The sequence below is a fragment of the Tetrao urogallus genome (assembly GCF_951394365.1).
Source record: "Tetrao urogallus genome assembly, chromosome: 2".
NCBI lineage: Eukaryota > Metazoa > Chordata > Aves > Galliformes > Phasianidae > Tetrao > Tetrao urogallus.
The window spans coordinates 4,828,132-4,844,533 of NC_136814.1; the positions used below are offsets into that span (position 1 = coordinate 4,828,132).

The 16,402-nt window shown below is 43.2% G+C and overlaps 2 protein-coding genes across 2 annotated transcripts in view; one reads left to right on the plus strand and one right to left on the minus strand.

The window, feature by feature from the left end:
- The window catches only part of MACROD2 (mono-ADP ribosylhydrolase 2), a gene marked incomplete at its 5' end in the record, with an annotated part of 837,700 nt that overhangs the window by 88,844 nt on the left and 732,454 nt on the right, over positions 1-16,402 (plus strand).
- Positions 6,846-8,789, minus strand: FLRT3 (fibronectin leucine rich transmembrane protein 3; the record flags this gene model as incomplete). The annotated part of the gene is made up of 1 exon (XM_079532839.1): positions 6,846-8,789. The coding sequence occupies one exon, from the start codon at positions 8,787-8,789 to the stop codon at positions 6,846-6,848; it is 1,944 nt and encodes a 647-aa protein (XP_079388965.1).

Genomic DNA, 16,402 nt, shown 5'->3' on the forward strand with positions numbered 1-16,402 from the left:
AGAAATACTACTTTGTGATCTTAAACCTCTGCCTAAGAATTCTTAGAGGCAGCGTTGTGAGTGGCTTCTTAGGAATATCTGATTTTTATCATTGTTTTTTTTTTCTTCTCAGCATCATGTATTTGTAAGCTCAAGTAACAGCTGGTGATTTCCACGGTTAATATGTTGGGATGTGCTTTCCTTGGATTGAACAGCAAACTCTTAAAGGAGATTTTCACCTGTTCCACTGTATATGAACAAGTGCAATTAGCAGCGAGGAGGTTTTTATATGCAAATTGAACGGTTGTGTTTACTGAGCAAATTCTCTTAATGAGCCTAGTTTAAAAAGAAAGGGTTAAAAAAGAAAAGAGAAACATAAAGGAAGAAAATCTTAGATGCTGTTACAGCCTTGGTGATGCTGCACCTTCCTGACCCATCGAGGTACCAGCTTGAACTCCCTTGTAGCCAAACCCCACTCAGTAGATAGCTTGGGGAGCTGAGCAGGACCAGGGAATACAGGTTCTTTGTGTCCTGGCCTGTAGATCGTTACTGCTGTCTGCTGTTACCACATCGGGGGAAATGAAAAGGTTGTTAGTGGGCAGGATTGGTAGCGTCCATTAAGGTGCTGCCACAATAAAATTAATGCTTTTCAGACATTAGGCACAGAGGCTCAGCGTGATCGGCTAATGCCCTAAAATTGTGTTTACTCACAGGGTTAGCACTTACCCAGGATTTGGCTTTCTCTCTGTTAATGAGCTCCTGTTCCCTATGGGCAGTCAAGTACCCATCAGGTTTCATAATAAGCGTCCTCAGTGCTTATTTGTGAAGATCATTGAAACCAGGTAAACAAACCCCAACCGAATGGAGATTCTGCAGGTGTCCGCACTGCTGTGTGCTGTTCAAACTTCAGGAAACAAAATACACAGTTTGGAGTTGGCTTCGTACTGGAGGAGTCCAGGGCAAATAACTTCTGTTGTTAATTAACACGAGGGATGAGCGTGTGCTACAGGCTGTCTAAAGGAGATGAAGAGAAGAAGGTGCTGCATGTACCAATGGAGTAAGAGTTACAAAGTGGCTTCCTAAATCCTCTTCCTTGTCCCAACAGCTGCATTCCTGAGCAGAAGGTTTCACTTTTTGAAATGTTATTTGATTGCTTTCCTATTGAATCTGAGGAAAAACAACAGTTTAAAGCCTGAAAAGCATTGTTATAAGAGCTGGGAAACTGAAGTTTGTGGGATGCTGTTTTACCTTTGCTCACCACCCCAAGCATACGTGCACTGATGTGCTACAAGTGTTAAATTGAAATTTTCAGACAGTTCACTTTGATGTCCAATTAAACCGAAAGACTGAGAGTGAGATTATTTATGCCATTCAAGAAAATCAAGTCAACCAAAATAGAACAATAAAAACCCATTAAAAAAACACTCCTAAACAGAAGGAATCCCCACCCCCCAGCAAACACCTGCTTTCACATGGAAGTCTAATTGCCAGGTGGGCATTTATCAGAGACAAAGCCCAACAGAGGAAAGGGTATTACGTGAATAGGGTGCGTATTTCTGACCTTATAGATCTTTGATAATATTTAGTTTAAATGAAAAGGTTCAGTTATGCATAATGCATGCATAATTTAATCCTGTAAACGATGCTCCTGTACTTACTGATGTGAGACCAAGGGCAGCCCCTTGGTTTGAACAGCAGACCCTCCGTAGCTGTGGCTATAGATAGGCTCTGCTTAAGTCCCACAGGGGTGAGCACTGGGCTCTGACCTGCTCCTTGGTTTGGGGACTTAAGAGGGCTGCTCAGGACACAGCATCAGCCTCTATGGATGCTATCAGCCCACTTCAACAAGTCAGATTATTTAATTAGCCCTATTAAGACACTTCTATTTTTATAACTTATTTATGAGTGTTCTTGCTAAGCTGAAAGGTCCGGATTCAGGTTTCAAAAAGTGTTTTCAGCTCTTGGTGGTGTTAGCAGTCTTGGGAGGTTTTATACCATGACTCCATTGCGTTTTCATCCTAAGAAAAAGCAGAGGCAGCAACAAGTGATGGAAGTCTGCTGATACACACTGGTCCTAAAATCCTGTTCTTTGGGCCTCAGAGGTACTTGTGACAAACCTTTGCTTAGAGACGTGTGTGGAATGGTACGATGCTGCAGCGCTGCACTGATAGTCAGCTGCTGGCCGTTGCCATCCCTTCCTTGGAAGGGGAATGGAGTTGCTGGCTGCTTGCACCTTGGACCCCTGACAATCCTAGGAGCTGCTAGAGGACAGTTATTTGGCCTAACATCCGTACTGTTGAAGTGCTTTGGTTGCCACACTGGGTATGAATGTTCCCCAGCAATCATTAAAGCTGCAGGAAAACGAGCATCCCGATGGATGCTGGTAAACGTTGCTTTGAACTAGGTGCTGTGCAGCTGTTCTACTGAGATATATTTTGTTTTTGTCTACATTTTTACAAGGATCAGGAAACAATCTGGTGATTTACTGTTGAGAATAAATCCAGTGTACATGTTCACCAAAAAAGATTATGTGTCCAGACTGATACACAGTTATATCTTCAGAGGGCTTGAAACAGCTCTAATTTGATTGTTAGAGGAAAGCTCCTTCAGCATCCCCCAAATTAAATTCATTTACAAAGACAAAATAGACTTCAAAGCATAAAATTTTCCTGTCTGGTTTCAGTGAATCATCTTTCTTTCTGATGAACCACTTCTGGATGGAAGAAACTCCCCAGATATGGAGTCAGTAGACGCTTTGTAAAAATTGCAGTTGTAAGCACTGGCTTGTGGCTTGAAGCTTGTTGTTGTGGTGACACTTAGGAAGCAGTTAATTAAACAACGCTCATTCCCAAGGTGATCCTGAAGCACTGTGTGCTGAACGTGCCTCTGTGGGTTTGAAAGTAAGGTTAAGCTGTTTGGAAAGCAGAGGACATCCAAGCGAGTGATGGCTCCATCCAAAACCAAAAGTAATCTGGTTTGGAGAAATAGAGGCATTTGCCAGTCCGTGATCGAAGATTGTGGCCAACTGCAGCTGTGGAGGAACACACAAAAAGACACCCTTTTATTTAAGACAGAAGTCTGTATATGTGCTCATTGCGTTATATCATCAGTGAGTTATTTGAATAGTAAATAAGGCTTTGTATTACTTTCATTCTTGCTTTATTGCATTTGCTGCTCTACACAGTATGTACAGCATTGGCACAATATAGCTTGCAAGCTAGCTAAAGCATTAGCAGAATTGGTAACGGTGTTCCAAAGCCATATTGCTTTGATTGTGCTACTGTTAAAGCCAGGAAAAAAACAAAAACACAACCCCAGATCCCAACAGTTGTTGCGTTTCAGGCTGTTGTACAGAGTTAGGAAGTAATAGCTTAAAAGTGAAGCAAATGTGGTTGTGGAACTTACTGAGATGAGACAAAATGAATATGGCTTCCAAAGTACCTGGGGTTTTTTTTGGTGTCAGCGTTCAGAATAAACAGAACTGTGAATAGTATAAATCAAGAAAGGGAGCAGTAATAAGGAATGTGAAAGATACTGGGCTTAAATTAACACAGAAGATGCTGATTAAGTTCACTCCAAACAGGGGTGTAGGCTGTGTTGAAAAACATTTCACTCCTTGCTCTGAAATTAGATATTTAACAGCACACTGAAATAACGTGGATTTTAAAAGTTGAGATAAACTCAATGTGGATTAATTTTATTTTGATAAATGAATATACTGCTGAATGAAGTAATGTGACTTGTCTGAATATACAGCTGTCTAATGGAATGGATGAATGGATGTATGTACTGGTGCTAGAGTATATTGCATGCTGTAACTGGAGTGTTAGGTTAAGTAGAAGATTCTTGAGAGATGGCCATGACAAGCAGCAGAAATTTTTGTCAATATCAAAAGAAAAAAATACAGACTTTAATTTGAAATTAATCTTTCACTTGCCAAATTAACACAGCTTCATATTATGCGTGTTTTCTAAAAGTTGGCATAGACCTTGAAGATCTTGTATGCGAAGATGTGCGGTGTTTTTTCCATTGACAGCAGCTGCTGTAGGACACCAGCTCTGCCTGCAAACCTGGTCTGCTTTTCCATAGAGCCTGGCACCATTGCTCCAGGTTCTCATCTGCTTTCTGGTGGAGGTAAACCTGGAACAACTGGGCCAGCTTGTTGAAGTTGCTTTGGATTTGCATATTACTGTCTCATATTATGTACATTTTATAAGAGAAGTCCTTGTAATTTAGATTGACATGCAACTATCTCCTCAAAAGATGACTTCTGCTAGCCCACAGGATGTCTGTGTGGAATCATCTCAGAAATGCAGGTAGATGGTGTGCAGTGTTATTAAGCTGCCTCTGGCTGACCCCAGGAGAAACACAGGAAAAGTATTCATGGGGTTTTCTTTTATCCTTTCCAAAGTACAAGTTTTGAGTCAGCTATAAGAGAGGTTTTCATATCAACAGCTTGAAAATGCAGCAAAACCTTTTTGATTTTGCTATTGGAGTGCTGATGGCAAAGAACTAGTAATCTGTTGCCAGCGAGCCAGCCATTAAATGTATTTCAGGTATAAGGGTCCCAGTATGCTAGTTTGCATGAAGAAAAGCAGGTCAGTCTTCTCTATCTGGATGGGTCTTCCAGAATGAAATGAGTCTCCACATGCTTGTCTTGGCTTTCTCTTCCTTCAGATTTGTACCTGATGAGAAAGTAGAGCAGAACAGTCCTGCTGAGTGCGTCTCCCAGAGCAGCACAGAGCTGTTCAGCATCGTGTCCCCAGTGCATTGGCACTGTGGATCCAGCCCGTGTTCCACGTGAAGCACAGGTGGGACTGCGAGAGGTCAGTGGTGAAGCGCAGAGCTGCTCCTCCACTTCCCAAAAACTGGAAACCGTGGCACGGAGTGTTTGGAGAGGAACTTCTCTGGCCACATCTGGTAAATGAAGCTGAAATGAGCTGTCTGTTACTGGCAACTTGGTGTCTGTGCAGGCAGATGGACCTCTGGCAGGAGTCATTTGTTGAGTGACTGCTGAAACCATCAGTATTGGCATCTCCTGTAGTTCGTCCTGTCATCTTCCACCCCTTACTATTCCTGGAGAAACAGAGAGGCTGAGCACTGCTAAAATACTCCCAAAATTGAACTGCATTTGGTATACATTCTTTCCTGTCCAAAACAGTATCCAAAATATTAAGCATTTGTATGTCCCTCTACCTTTTAATTGGTGGTTTTGTTGAAAAAGGTCTGAGAGAGCTGTAACTGTAATTTCCCTTCCTTTCATTACTGATACAATTGGAAGCTGTTAAAACTCACTATTAAAGTAATTAACAATACAGAAACCCAGGAAGTGTGATACCATATTGAACGAAGTAAAAGATGGAACTTAGGACCTGAAAAATAGTAGCTTCTGAGTGGCTTTCCTGCCAGTGCACCTCAGATACGTGGCGTTACTCTACTGATTTTTCAACTTTATTCACCAATGAGACCAGTGTTTGTCATATTTAAGTTATGTACGAAAAAGTGGGTATTTTATTTTTTTTTTTAGGGTTTTTTGTTTTGTTTTAAAAAACTTGATACATGTAGCGTTGGATCAAGGCACATACAAGACCGGCCAAAGGGCGTACAATGCACTTTGGTTTTTAGTTGAAAAGACAAATGATTATGGCAACAAAGTGTGGCTTGGGGTTTAAACATGAAATAGCATATAGTCCAGCAGGAAGGCAGAAAGAAACGTTACTTTACAGATTTAGCAAGGAATTTCTGGAAAACTGTGAGAGTAATGGGCAGTATTCCTGACTGTAATGGCAGTACAGTTAACGCATACCTACAGAACGTTTAAGTATATGCTTTAAAATATCTGCATTCCCCAATTTTCTTTTGACCTGGGTGACTAAAATTTATGAGACTGCTTGCCTGCTTTTCGTCCGCTTTGTTTTCCTTACCAAACTGTACTTCCAGCCCTTCTGCTGAAGAACAGTTGCTCAGTGTTCTCCCTGTCCCTCTGCCACTGCCTTCCAAATGTCTGTGGCCATCCATCACCATTTTCTCTCTAACAGACCGCTGGTGCTGATAACCAGAAATCCATCGTTACACCCTGTCTACCCCTTGGTTACTGGAGCCTAGCGCATTTCTTTAGAATTCCTTGTTAGGAATTTTGTTACGCTTTCTTCCAAGGGTCAGTTTTTTCTTTACACATGCCAACAGTTTAAGTCTCATGCATGTAATTGATTTGATTATTTTCTTTTTAGATTGGATTTCACCATTGTTGGATGGATGTGTCCAGACAGCTGATATTGCCCATTACTACACGCATTTTTGTTTATTGAATATTGTCTTGGTTTACAGATTTAACAGACCCAACATTTAAGTTCTGTGAGTTTTTGCAACCACTTCTTGATCTTCCTGATTTGCCAGGTTTAACATTATTTTATTAATACCAAAGTGAAAAATGGCCTGTGCTTACACTTACAAGGATCTCAGATGAATGTTCTGACTGCTCAACACGGCAAGAAAATTCACTTTCACAGTCAACAAGTCATCTTACTCAGTAGAACACAAAAGTTAAATGGTCTGTAACTTCAATATTAGCAAGGAAAATACAGTACAAATTACTAAAAAATACTAAAATATAGAATTGTGGTCAGGTATCCCCACTACATTAATCGCAGCAGTAGCCTGAAATTTGAAACTTTTAATAAAAAGTTCTTAAATATAAATTATATGGCAAATGTACAGTACATTGCTTTGTCAGTCTTTAATCCAGTGTTTTGCAGTAGAACAGCAACCGTTAAAAGTCAGTCTTTTCTCTTTTTTTTTTTTTAAAAAAAAAAACAAACAAACAACAAACCAACCAAAAGCAAACCAGTCTTTCATGTCCTTCAGTATCATGAGTGTGAATGATCTGAATCTGGAATACCACTGTCTCTGTAGCTCCTGTTACTACTGCTTTCACTGTGGCTGTTCTTATACAGATTCATGCCGTTAGGGGGGAAAATGGTGTGTATTACAAACTCCTCCTTGGACACCTGGTCGTTGGTGATGGGTATCATCTGAAAAGAAGTCTCCCTGATTTCTAGGATGGAGTTGTCCTTCTTAGTGCCCGCCTCAGCATAGTCATCCTTCCTCCTGCGCCCCTTGCTGTAGGCGCAGTGCCGGGAGAAGAGGGCTCCATTCCTGTGGACGTACCAGCACACCAGGGCCAGCAGTGCCAGGGCCACCAGTGCCACCGCGCCACCAATGATGGCGGCCAGAGGCACGCTGGAGTTCTTGTAGGGCTCCTTTTCTTGCTCCCGGTTGAGTGTGGTTGTCGGGTTGTACATCTTGAGGGGAGCTGTCTCGGTCTCGATGCATTCAGGTGTCTCATCAGAGAGATAGATGTTGCTGGTTTCCATGGGGACCATGCACACACGGTACGGCGACTCTGGTTCGAGTGCTGTAAGCAGATAGTCGCTCCTGTCCCCTGTCACGATGGTTTCAGTTATAGATCCAAAGGCAGGGCTGTGGCCCATCTTGAGCCAGCTGAGCCGTAAGGCTGTCATTGGCAGCGCAACTTTCCAGGAGATGTGGATGGTCTCTGTGCTCACTGATTTCACGAATATTGTAATGATCTTGCGTACCGGGCTGGCTGTGGTTCTGTAGTTCTTGTTTAGGTTAGGGGTCTTGATGTCTGGTTGTTTGGTCACAGACACCGGCCAGTGTCCCTGGGCTGGGTACAGTGTGTTGGGTACTGCGGTGGTGATCTGGATGGTGCTCATGTCATCCTTACAGTCGAACAGTTCCGTGTTGAGGTCTTTGATAGCCATTCCGCGCACTTTTTCTGGTGCTTGGCACATCAGCCCGCGTACGTTCACTTTCAAAGGCAATGACTGCAACCAGTCACGGACCCACTTCATTTTGCACCCACAGTGCCAAGGGTTGTTGCGAAGAAACAGCTGAGTTATGTTGTCCAGGTCATCAAAGACGCCCTGAGGTAAATTGCTGAGATTGTTATTGGACATATCTAGTCGATACAACTGCCTTAAGTAAGAGAAAGCATTGGGTGGCACATGATTGATATGGTTTTCTTGAAGATAAAGCTTCCTTAGGTTTGTTCCTGGCAAATTTACTGGTGCGGCTGTAAGTGAATTGCGAACCAATGACAGTTCTGTAAGATTGACTAGATTCATGAAGACCTTGTCTCCTAATCCGTGGTTATTTAGAAGATTTCCATCTAGAACAAGGCGTTTTAGATTTGTAAGGTCTTGAAGGGACAGCTCTGAAATTGTGGAAATACGATTATCATCCAAGCGTAGCTCTTCTATTGTTTTAGGCAAACCCCAGGGAATGGTGCTAAGGTGATTTCGAGAGAGAAAAAGAAGTCTGAGATAGATGTTGTCCCTGAAAGCTCCATCTTCAATGCTAACAGCGGAAACAGAATTATCATCCAAATGCAGTTCTTCCAGATAAGGAATTTGTGAAAGCGAATCATAAGTGATGGTCCTTATATTATTCTCCTGCAAATGCAGTTCTTTGACGTACTTAGGGAGGTTAGTGGGGAATTCGTCTAGGCTGTTGTGGTATAAAAATATTCTTTCAACCCTACGCAAGTTCTTCAGTTCTGATGGAATCCCAGCATTATTTATTTGATTGTTCTGAAGGAAGAGGTTAGTAGCATCCTCTGGGATTCCTGTAGGAATAGATGTCAAATCGCGATCATTACAATATATGAAACCCACATCACAGCGACATACTGATGGGCACGGTTTGGCAGTGACAGAATAAGGTGCCATGTCAAGTAACAGCCCTATTTTAGTCCAAATTAGGAAGACGCTCCAGGGTACAGTAATCATGGTCAGGAATGATGAGATGATGAGTTCTGATCTTCAGAATCTAAAAACAAACAAACAAACAAAATTATCCAGATCATCAGCGATGAAATGCAATGAAAATTTGACTTCAGCATTACAGAAGACATCTGACAAACAGAACAAAAAATTCAAGTCTGTAGACATTCTACTTTTTCTACATACATCAACAACAATATTTCTGCTTTTGCTAATTCAATTAAGTTAATAGACTATTCTGAATAGTAATTTAAAATAATATAACTAGGCATGTCTGATCTGTGAGTGGTTTAGTTTAACCAAGAAGGCTCCTTCTGAAGATTCCTCCCCATTTCACATATAGAGGCAATCTTTGTTCGCACATACCAGATAAGTACACAGCTGAAGTCAAACCAGAGTTCAAGTAAATCATTCTATATCTGAAAGATAAGAAGTAATTCCTAAGCCAGCTAACTACCTAGAAGCCCTTAAGTGAACTATAAAACCCTTACCAAACCCAGAAGTTCAGTGGTAGCTATTCTGGAGGTTCAAGAAAGTCCTAGTGGCACGGTACAAAATGCAGATGAGAACAGAGCCCAGCTCCAGATTTTTTGGGGTTTTTCTGGGAACTTAACACCAAATGGTGCGTTTTACAAATACTGCAGCTTACTCTTCTTGTTTTTCAACCTGGAATGTTTAGAAAGGTGAATGTAACAATTGGTGTGCAGCTTACAAGCCAACAGAGCTGTCTGAGCTGTGGCTTTCTAGTTGGCTGGATGGAATATTTCATTACATGCTTAATTTCATGTTTAAATATTTGTCATTCTCAAAAGTCTTCTCGCTAAGCAGTACACTAATAAGAGACTATTTGGCAGGTTTAACCACATTTTCACATCTTATTAGTTCATAGTGTGCAGGGTGGGATAATATAAACTAACTCTTGAGACTGAAATTGTACTTTGCACTGGTAGCGTGTTTGTACACTGAGCTCAGGTAATTAGCATTTTTATAGCTTTTAAGACAACATAATTCAATTACCACTGTAATTAGGGTGGTGAAAACTTCTGTAAGATGCCCTATGCATTAAGCAGTGTCATGACCCTTTCTCTTGTGGGTTCATATATTAACTGAACTTCATTCTCCAAGGCATGAAAAGGAAAACAGATTCATATTGATCCTACCGTATTTAAAGGTAAGAGTAAATGTTGTGCTTGAGGATATCCAGCAAACAAATTCCTCTCTTGCTCTTATACTTCACTCCATGGACGACTTCTCCGTCGGCCGCCCCCTCCTGGTGGTGCTCGCTCCCAGGCACTATGCTCCAGGGGCAACCCAACAAAGATTTACCATGGTATGTAAGCACACCGGCAGAGGAGCAGAAAAGCTTCAGCTTCTGTTTCTGTTCTCGTGTAAAGTCTGTGAATGGAGAGCCTCTTTTGTTTGGTTTAATGCCTTTAACAAGAATTACTTTCTTTGTAACTTGTACAAGCTCTTTTGTGGGATGCAGTAGCTGGGAGGTTGGAGCTTGAGCGCCGCGTGATGGAAACTATTCATTATGCTGGGGCCTGAACAAGGATCGCCTCTTCAGGAGGTCAGCAATGGAGGTTTATCTCTGTCCAGAGTTATCCAAGGATAAACTTTGTACAGCAGCTACATCCTGATACATCCACACCTCTCAGAGAGGACCATTTCTTAACACTTCTTCCCAATTTGTAATGCAGGAAAGAATTCCTCCTGTGCTGCACGCTGAAGCCGGTCCCCCGGCTGTAGGAATGTTACACAATTCAGGTGGTCTTCTTCATAAAAAGACACCAAAGTGTTAATTCCCTTTACAGAAAACTCCTCTTTAAAGCTTTCCGTGAACTCTTAATTTCCTGTAAAAGTAAAAACAAACAGAAGAAATTGTAATTAATAACAACTGCTGGACACTATTATTCTGTTGTATTCCGTTCCCATGTAAATCATGCTGTGCTTACTGTACAAAATCAGCACATCATTTTATCCCAATACATCAGTATTTCAGCAAAATGCAAGGATGTTTATTAACAGCTTCTGCTGTTTAGTCTCACGTGGTTGCCATTTTGCTGGAACAAATCTTTTCCCTCCTTCCAGCAGCAAATGAAGTCATTGTGCATTAACAGACAGTACCAAAGTCTTTGCAAATGATGTTTTCCCGCTCGAGGACAAATGGCAGTCCTGCCATGGGAGGAGTTAACGTGGTTGCTTGCTTTTTGTTTCAGGCAAACAGAAGTAGATCATGAACCTCTCTTTGGTATTAAATTTAAAATGAGTTAATTACCATTCAGTACTTGTTGGATGAAAGAGGAGAAGTTTTCACTGAAATAGAGAATTAATGTTTCACATGTGCATCCTGCTGTTTCTGCGTTGCGGGCTAGCTAGTAGTCATCTGTATCAGCTTCTTGAAAATGGAGGCATGTGGGTTTTCTCCACAAAATGTGCTCAGTATGCCAAGCTGTCTGAACTCGTGAGCTATTGTATTTGTCACTTTGCTCAGTGGAATCACTATTTAGATTGACATTTTATTGATTTGATTTTTCTCACTTCACAAATAAAAGTAACCTCGGCTTTTCTTATTACTTGAGGAACCATTTGGCTGTTTTTAAGGACAGAAAGTATGCAGTGAGATACCGAGTCTCTGTTCCCTGAGAGCATGTAGGCAGTATCTGAAATACCAGTGGTTAAGTCTGAAATCAAATCCTCGGTACTGAGCATGGTCCTCAGCACTGAAAAGCCCTGAAGAAACAGTGGGCTGAATAAGGCTTGTGTAACTCCCTTCATGTGGGCATAGCTGGAGCTGCTTCTGGGCCATCATAAAATAACAGAGCTGAACAAAAGCAGTTTCTGCTTTAAGACTCTTTTGTAATTGGAAGCAGGCATCATGAAGTCTTCGTGCAGTACTTTCTACTCCTGTAGCAACAGATTTGCACTGATAAAACAATTATTTTCATACATAAAATTATGTTTTTCCTCTTCAGCAGCATAAAGATGAGCATTTGAGGGGAAAAAAATAGCAAAACCAAACCCATTCTTGTGATGGTGCAAGCGTTCCGTGAGGGAACAGTAAAGCCTCTGCTCCCCTGAAGCTGCTGTAATGCTTATCTGAGGGTTGGTTTTCTGCTTGTTTTTCACCTTGCTTCAGCAGTTGTGCAATGAAAATTGTAAACTGAAATGAGAGACGTTCTGTAAGATGGGCAGAATTAAGCATCTAAAGATACTCTTTACTTTTTAGTAAAACTAAGGTTCTGTGTGGGTTATAAAGGAATGCATGTTTTTTTAGGGATTGGTTAATATATGCAGTCAGTATTAGAAAATGGAACAAAAAAAGCTCCACATTCTTTGAGATTAAGCAGCATCCAATTTCCTTGGTCTGTATCATTCAAGTGTTTGTGGAAACTTAAGTCCAGGATCTATTCCCAAAACTTGGAAATGAAACAGTTGCTTAAGAGCTACATAAAAATAATGTGTCTCATAGGAAGTAGTGCAAAGTTGTGACAGAGGACATTTTCTGGGAGTTGTGTGGTGAAGTAAGAGTATAAATTTGTTGTTAAGTAGGCCTTTGAAGGCTTTGAGTCACTTTTAAGAAGCTGAAAAAAAAAATAATCTCATAAATTGTTCCTCAGAACTTTTAGAGCTGTTAAGTAGGCTGTAAAAAAAATAAAAATGAAAAAGGCACGTTGCTATTGATCAAAACTATCTCTAGTGTGCATACAGACACGAGAAAGTTAAGTGCATTGGCTTTACCTTTCTAGCATATAAACAGCTTCCTCTCTGCCCCGTCTGATTGTCAGCCCTTTGCTTATTGCTGCCATTATAATAGCGGTAATGTGTGGGATTAAAATGAAAGCACTAAAGCTCATTAAGTTCTTGGAATTTTTTTTATCCCTTCTCTCAAAATTACATAAAAACAAGGGAGGAAAATAAAAGCAGGTTTCTTTGGAGAAGATGATACTGTTTCAAAAATGTGGATTAAGCCCGTGCCCCCCACTCCCTTTTCTGAGGGCAGAATAGTTTTCTCCAGGTTCTGATTGTTTGATATCTTGCACTTCCCTTTTATATCTGGAGCCACAGCTGAAAACAATGTTTTTGCATATCAAAGGCTCCAGCGATCTGTCTGCACAGAAGGGAATCCTGCTGCCCTGCTCCAGCCCTCCTCCTCCCATCCCGGCCTGGGATGAAAGCAGAGGGGACCCGCTGGGTGTGCAGGTCCCCGCAGCACCAGCATGGGAGGCTTCATGGACACATGGCTCTGAAAGGAGCCATTAATTTCGAGCAGAGCAGGAAAAAAAGATGGATTTCGGAGAGTGCATTCTGAAATTCATTTTTAAATGACTTTTTGGTAACAAAAGCAAAGAGGGAACAGCCGAACGGCAGCTTTTGTGCTTATCTTCATTGGAAGCTGAATATATTTTCATGAACTTTGCTGAACTGTGTGGTTAAATTACTTTTCCTGGGACATTGTGTAGGCAGCCGTGTTACAGACAGCGGGGATGCCCAGACCTGCACCCGGACTTATCGCCGGGCTACAGCTCATTTTGAAATGGCAAAAGCAATTTGCACTGCGTAAGAGAAAATACCAAAGCACAGAGTATTTATTGTAACACGTGGTATACAGCTGCCCTGCCTTAAGGAAAAAAAAGAAAAAGCAAAAAAGCTGTAAGTTTTTCTAAAAACGGTGCCAAATAGATTTGTTCTTTCCAAGATGTGATAAAACCTGACTAACACCCAGACCTGGCACTTCAGGTCCCACAGTGCTTACTTTAATCCCCACCTGCCCCAGCATAACCAGGAGCTGGCTGCTAACCCCCACACAGCAGGGCACAGGGACAACTTTCACCCCGTATTTTTAGGTAGTAAAGGACAAGAGTAACTTCAAGTTATTAGGATACACATATTGACAAGCCTAATGATTTTGCTTACCCTGTGTACTAAGACTGCAGAATTACCTCTGCACTTGTTATTATCAGAAACATAAAATGCACTTGAAATACCGCTGGACCCATCCACTGCACATGCTGCCAGGTTAGTTCTCAGAGGTCACAGCTCCTCTCAGATAGTTTCACCAAGATTTCAACACAAGTTCCACGGTGCTAATCTGTCCTTAAAACAATGCACATGCTTTGGTTTTTTTAAGTGTATTACTCAGACTTAGTTGATAGTGACAGCAAAATGCTTTCTAAGCACCCTGTCTAGGAGCTGAAATTTCCACGATCATCATATTTCAGGAAGGTGCCCCACTCCTTTGTTCGGTGTGAGGCAAGCACAAGGTCCTCTGCCTGTCTTTTCCAGGGCTAAAGAATGCAGAGGTTTTCATTAAAGTGAGAGCAAGCTCCCCAGGTCTCTGTGCTTTGGTGAAACGTGCTTTATTTTTTTCCTCTTGTCCAAGAAGGTTTTATTTATTTTTTTGCTTATCCCTCCCCCTCCATCTTGTGTGGTAGCTGAATAGAATATTGCCTTTGTCCTTCCAGTTCTCACATGCCTTAAAAATGAAAAATTTAATGTGTTCTTCCCTCTAATGGGATTGAATCTGACTCTGAAATGGGTTCCGAGTGGAAGCTGAACTTCATGCCAAAGGTGAGCCAGGGCAGCATCTGCTGCAGAGGAGGGAGACTGACTATGAGCGGTTCAGTGGTTGCTCTCTGAAGTTCACTTTTAAAACCCTTCCTGGCTTTGAGGACGTTGGCTCGAAGAGCACCGTGGTGCTGCGCAGTGCTGTGCCCTGCAGGGCCTGCCTGCTCCCACGGCCAGGGAGGGGGAGCACAGTGCTCTGCATCGCGGTGCTCGCCCAGCTGGGCCAGGGATGGCTGCTGGGCTCTCTCTGGGAGCTGCTGTGGGGGTGAGGCATTTGCTTGCGCTTAGAATGAGAGAACAGGCAACAAATGCTGCTCTGCTTCCACGGGGAAATCACTGGTTTTCCCTCTTGACAAATTTAGGTGGAATTATACCCTGCACAGAGTCCCTGGCGCAAAACGTTAAGCGTATCCAAACGTTACTGAAATACCGCATACAGCTGCTGTAGAGATTTGTTTCTTTCCTCTTTTGTCTGCTCGCCTACCGATGACCAGATTTACTGCTCTGATCTGAAAACTTGACAAGCTGTGGGGCTGCCAGGCTGCTTCAGTGCATGCAGTGAGCTCTGTGCAGCGCACTGTGGGCACAGCCAGCCTGCACCGAGCGAGCCGGGGCCTCTTATTAAAAATACACGTAAGCAGTCGCCTATTAATTCTCCTGAGCCGCCTCATGCCTCGAGGTGATTAAAGCAAACCTCGAGAGCTCCCCGGCCATTAGCAGGCAGGCTTCCTGCTGGAAGGAGACAAAGATGGCCATCCACCCACTGAAGGCACTCGGAAAAACAGCAGCGCAAAGTTTGCAAACTCCAGCAATGCCTCGGACGGCTCACCGGTGCCTTTCGCGCTACCTTTCCACTCTGTGCTACCGCTTACAAAGGGAAAACGAAAAAGCAAAGCCCTACCAATGCACCTTTATTTGATTCTCGCCCTCAAACGTTTGCGTTTCATTTCCAAAGATGAAAGCTTGGCTGCGACTTTACTACGGAGTTTTTTGCCCGCTGGGGGGTGGTGCACGCTGCAAAACGGCGCTGCTGAGAGCCACCAGGCAGAGGGCTTTGCTGCTGTCCAGTTCTCCCTGCTTTAATTACAACAAAGTCTCCTGTTGAGAAAAACAGAGGCGGCCTCCAGCGGGGGAATTAAAAAAAATAAAATAAATTATTCTTTCGGGGACTTTACAGAATCTTATTTCCCGTGATGGTTGTATTAACCATGGTATTCATCCATCCGCTCCTTCCCCAGTTAAAATTAAACGGTATGAATGCACAAAAAAAAAAAAAAAAAAAAAAAGAATCGATATTCGAATGCACACCAAAGCCGGGCACTGCTTCTGCCGTATGCGAGGAGCAGGGAAAATACATGTACCGCTTTGGGAAGTGGTGAAACGTGGCTGGAGAAAAGGGAAAAGCTGCGAGAGGGCGATCAGCACGGCCTCGGCAGCTCTTAAAGTAACAAACAGGCTTCAGACGAAGCCCGGCGTACCTTTTCCTTACGGAGCATTCGCACACCGAGCAGAAGCCGGGCAGGCTCACGGGGCTGGGGGGAACGAGAGACCGGAGGGGATTTTCGGGTGGAGGGGAAGGGCTGGCAGCGCTCACAACTGTCCCCGTGTTCGGCCGCATCTGTGCGTTTCGCAGCACATCATTCCTGCCTGCCATCGCACGCTCGGCTCGACAAACGCATTTATTTGGCTAATTCAAAGAAATGTTCATTAAGACGCCATGTCCCCGGGCGGCAGGCTGGGGAGCGCAAGCGATGCTTCTGTCTTTTCGGGCAGCGCGTTTTAGGCGAGGAAATCGGGTTCAGAAAAGGAATCGCCGCTTTAAGTCTACTCGTTTTCTGCCTCTCTCCCGACTCTCCGCACGACGCCGGGATCCCGGGCCGGGCGGGCAGGGGAACAAAAGCCCGAGGGCAGAAAGCAGCGCCAGAGCGGAGCGCGGAGCCCAGCGCCGGCTGCGGGAGGCGGGCTGGGAGCTCGGGGAGCCGCGCAAAAGTTGACGGCAAGTAGGGACGGAGCGCGGGGGCCGCGCGGCTCTGCTCCCCGCCGGCGGCTCC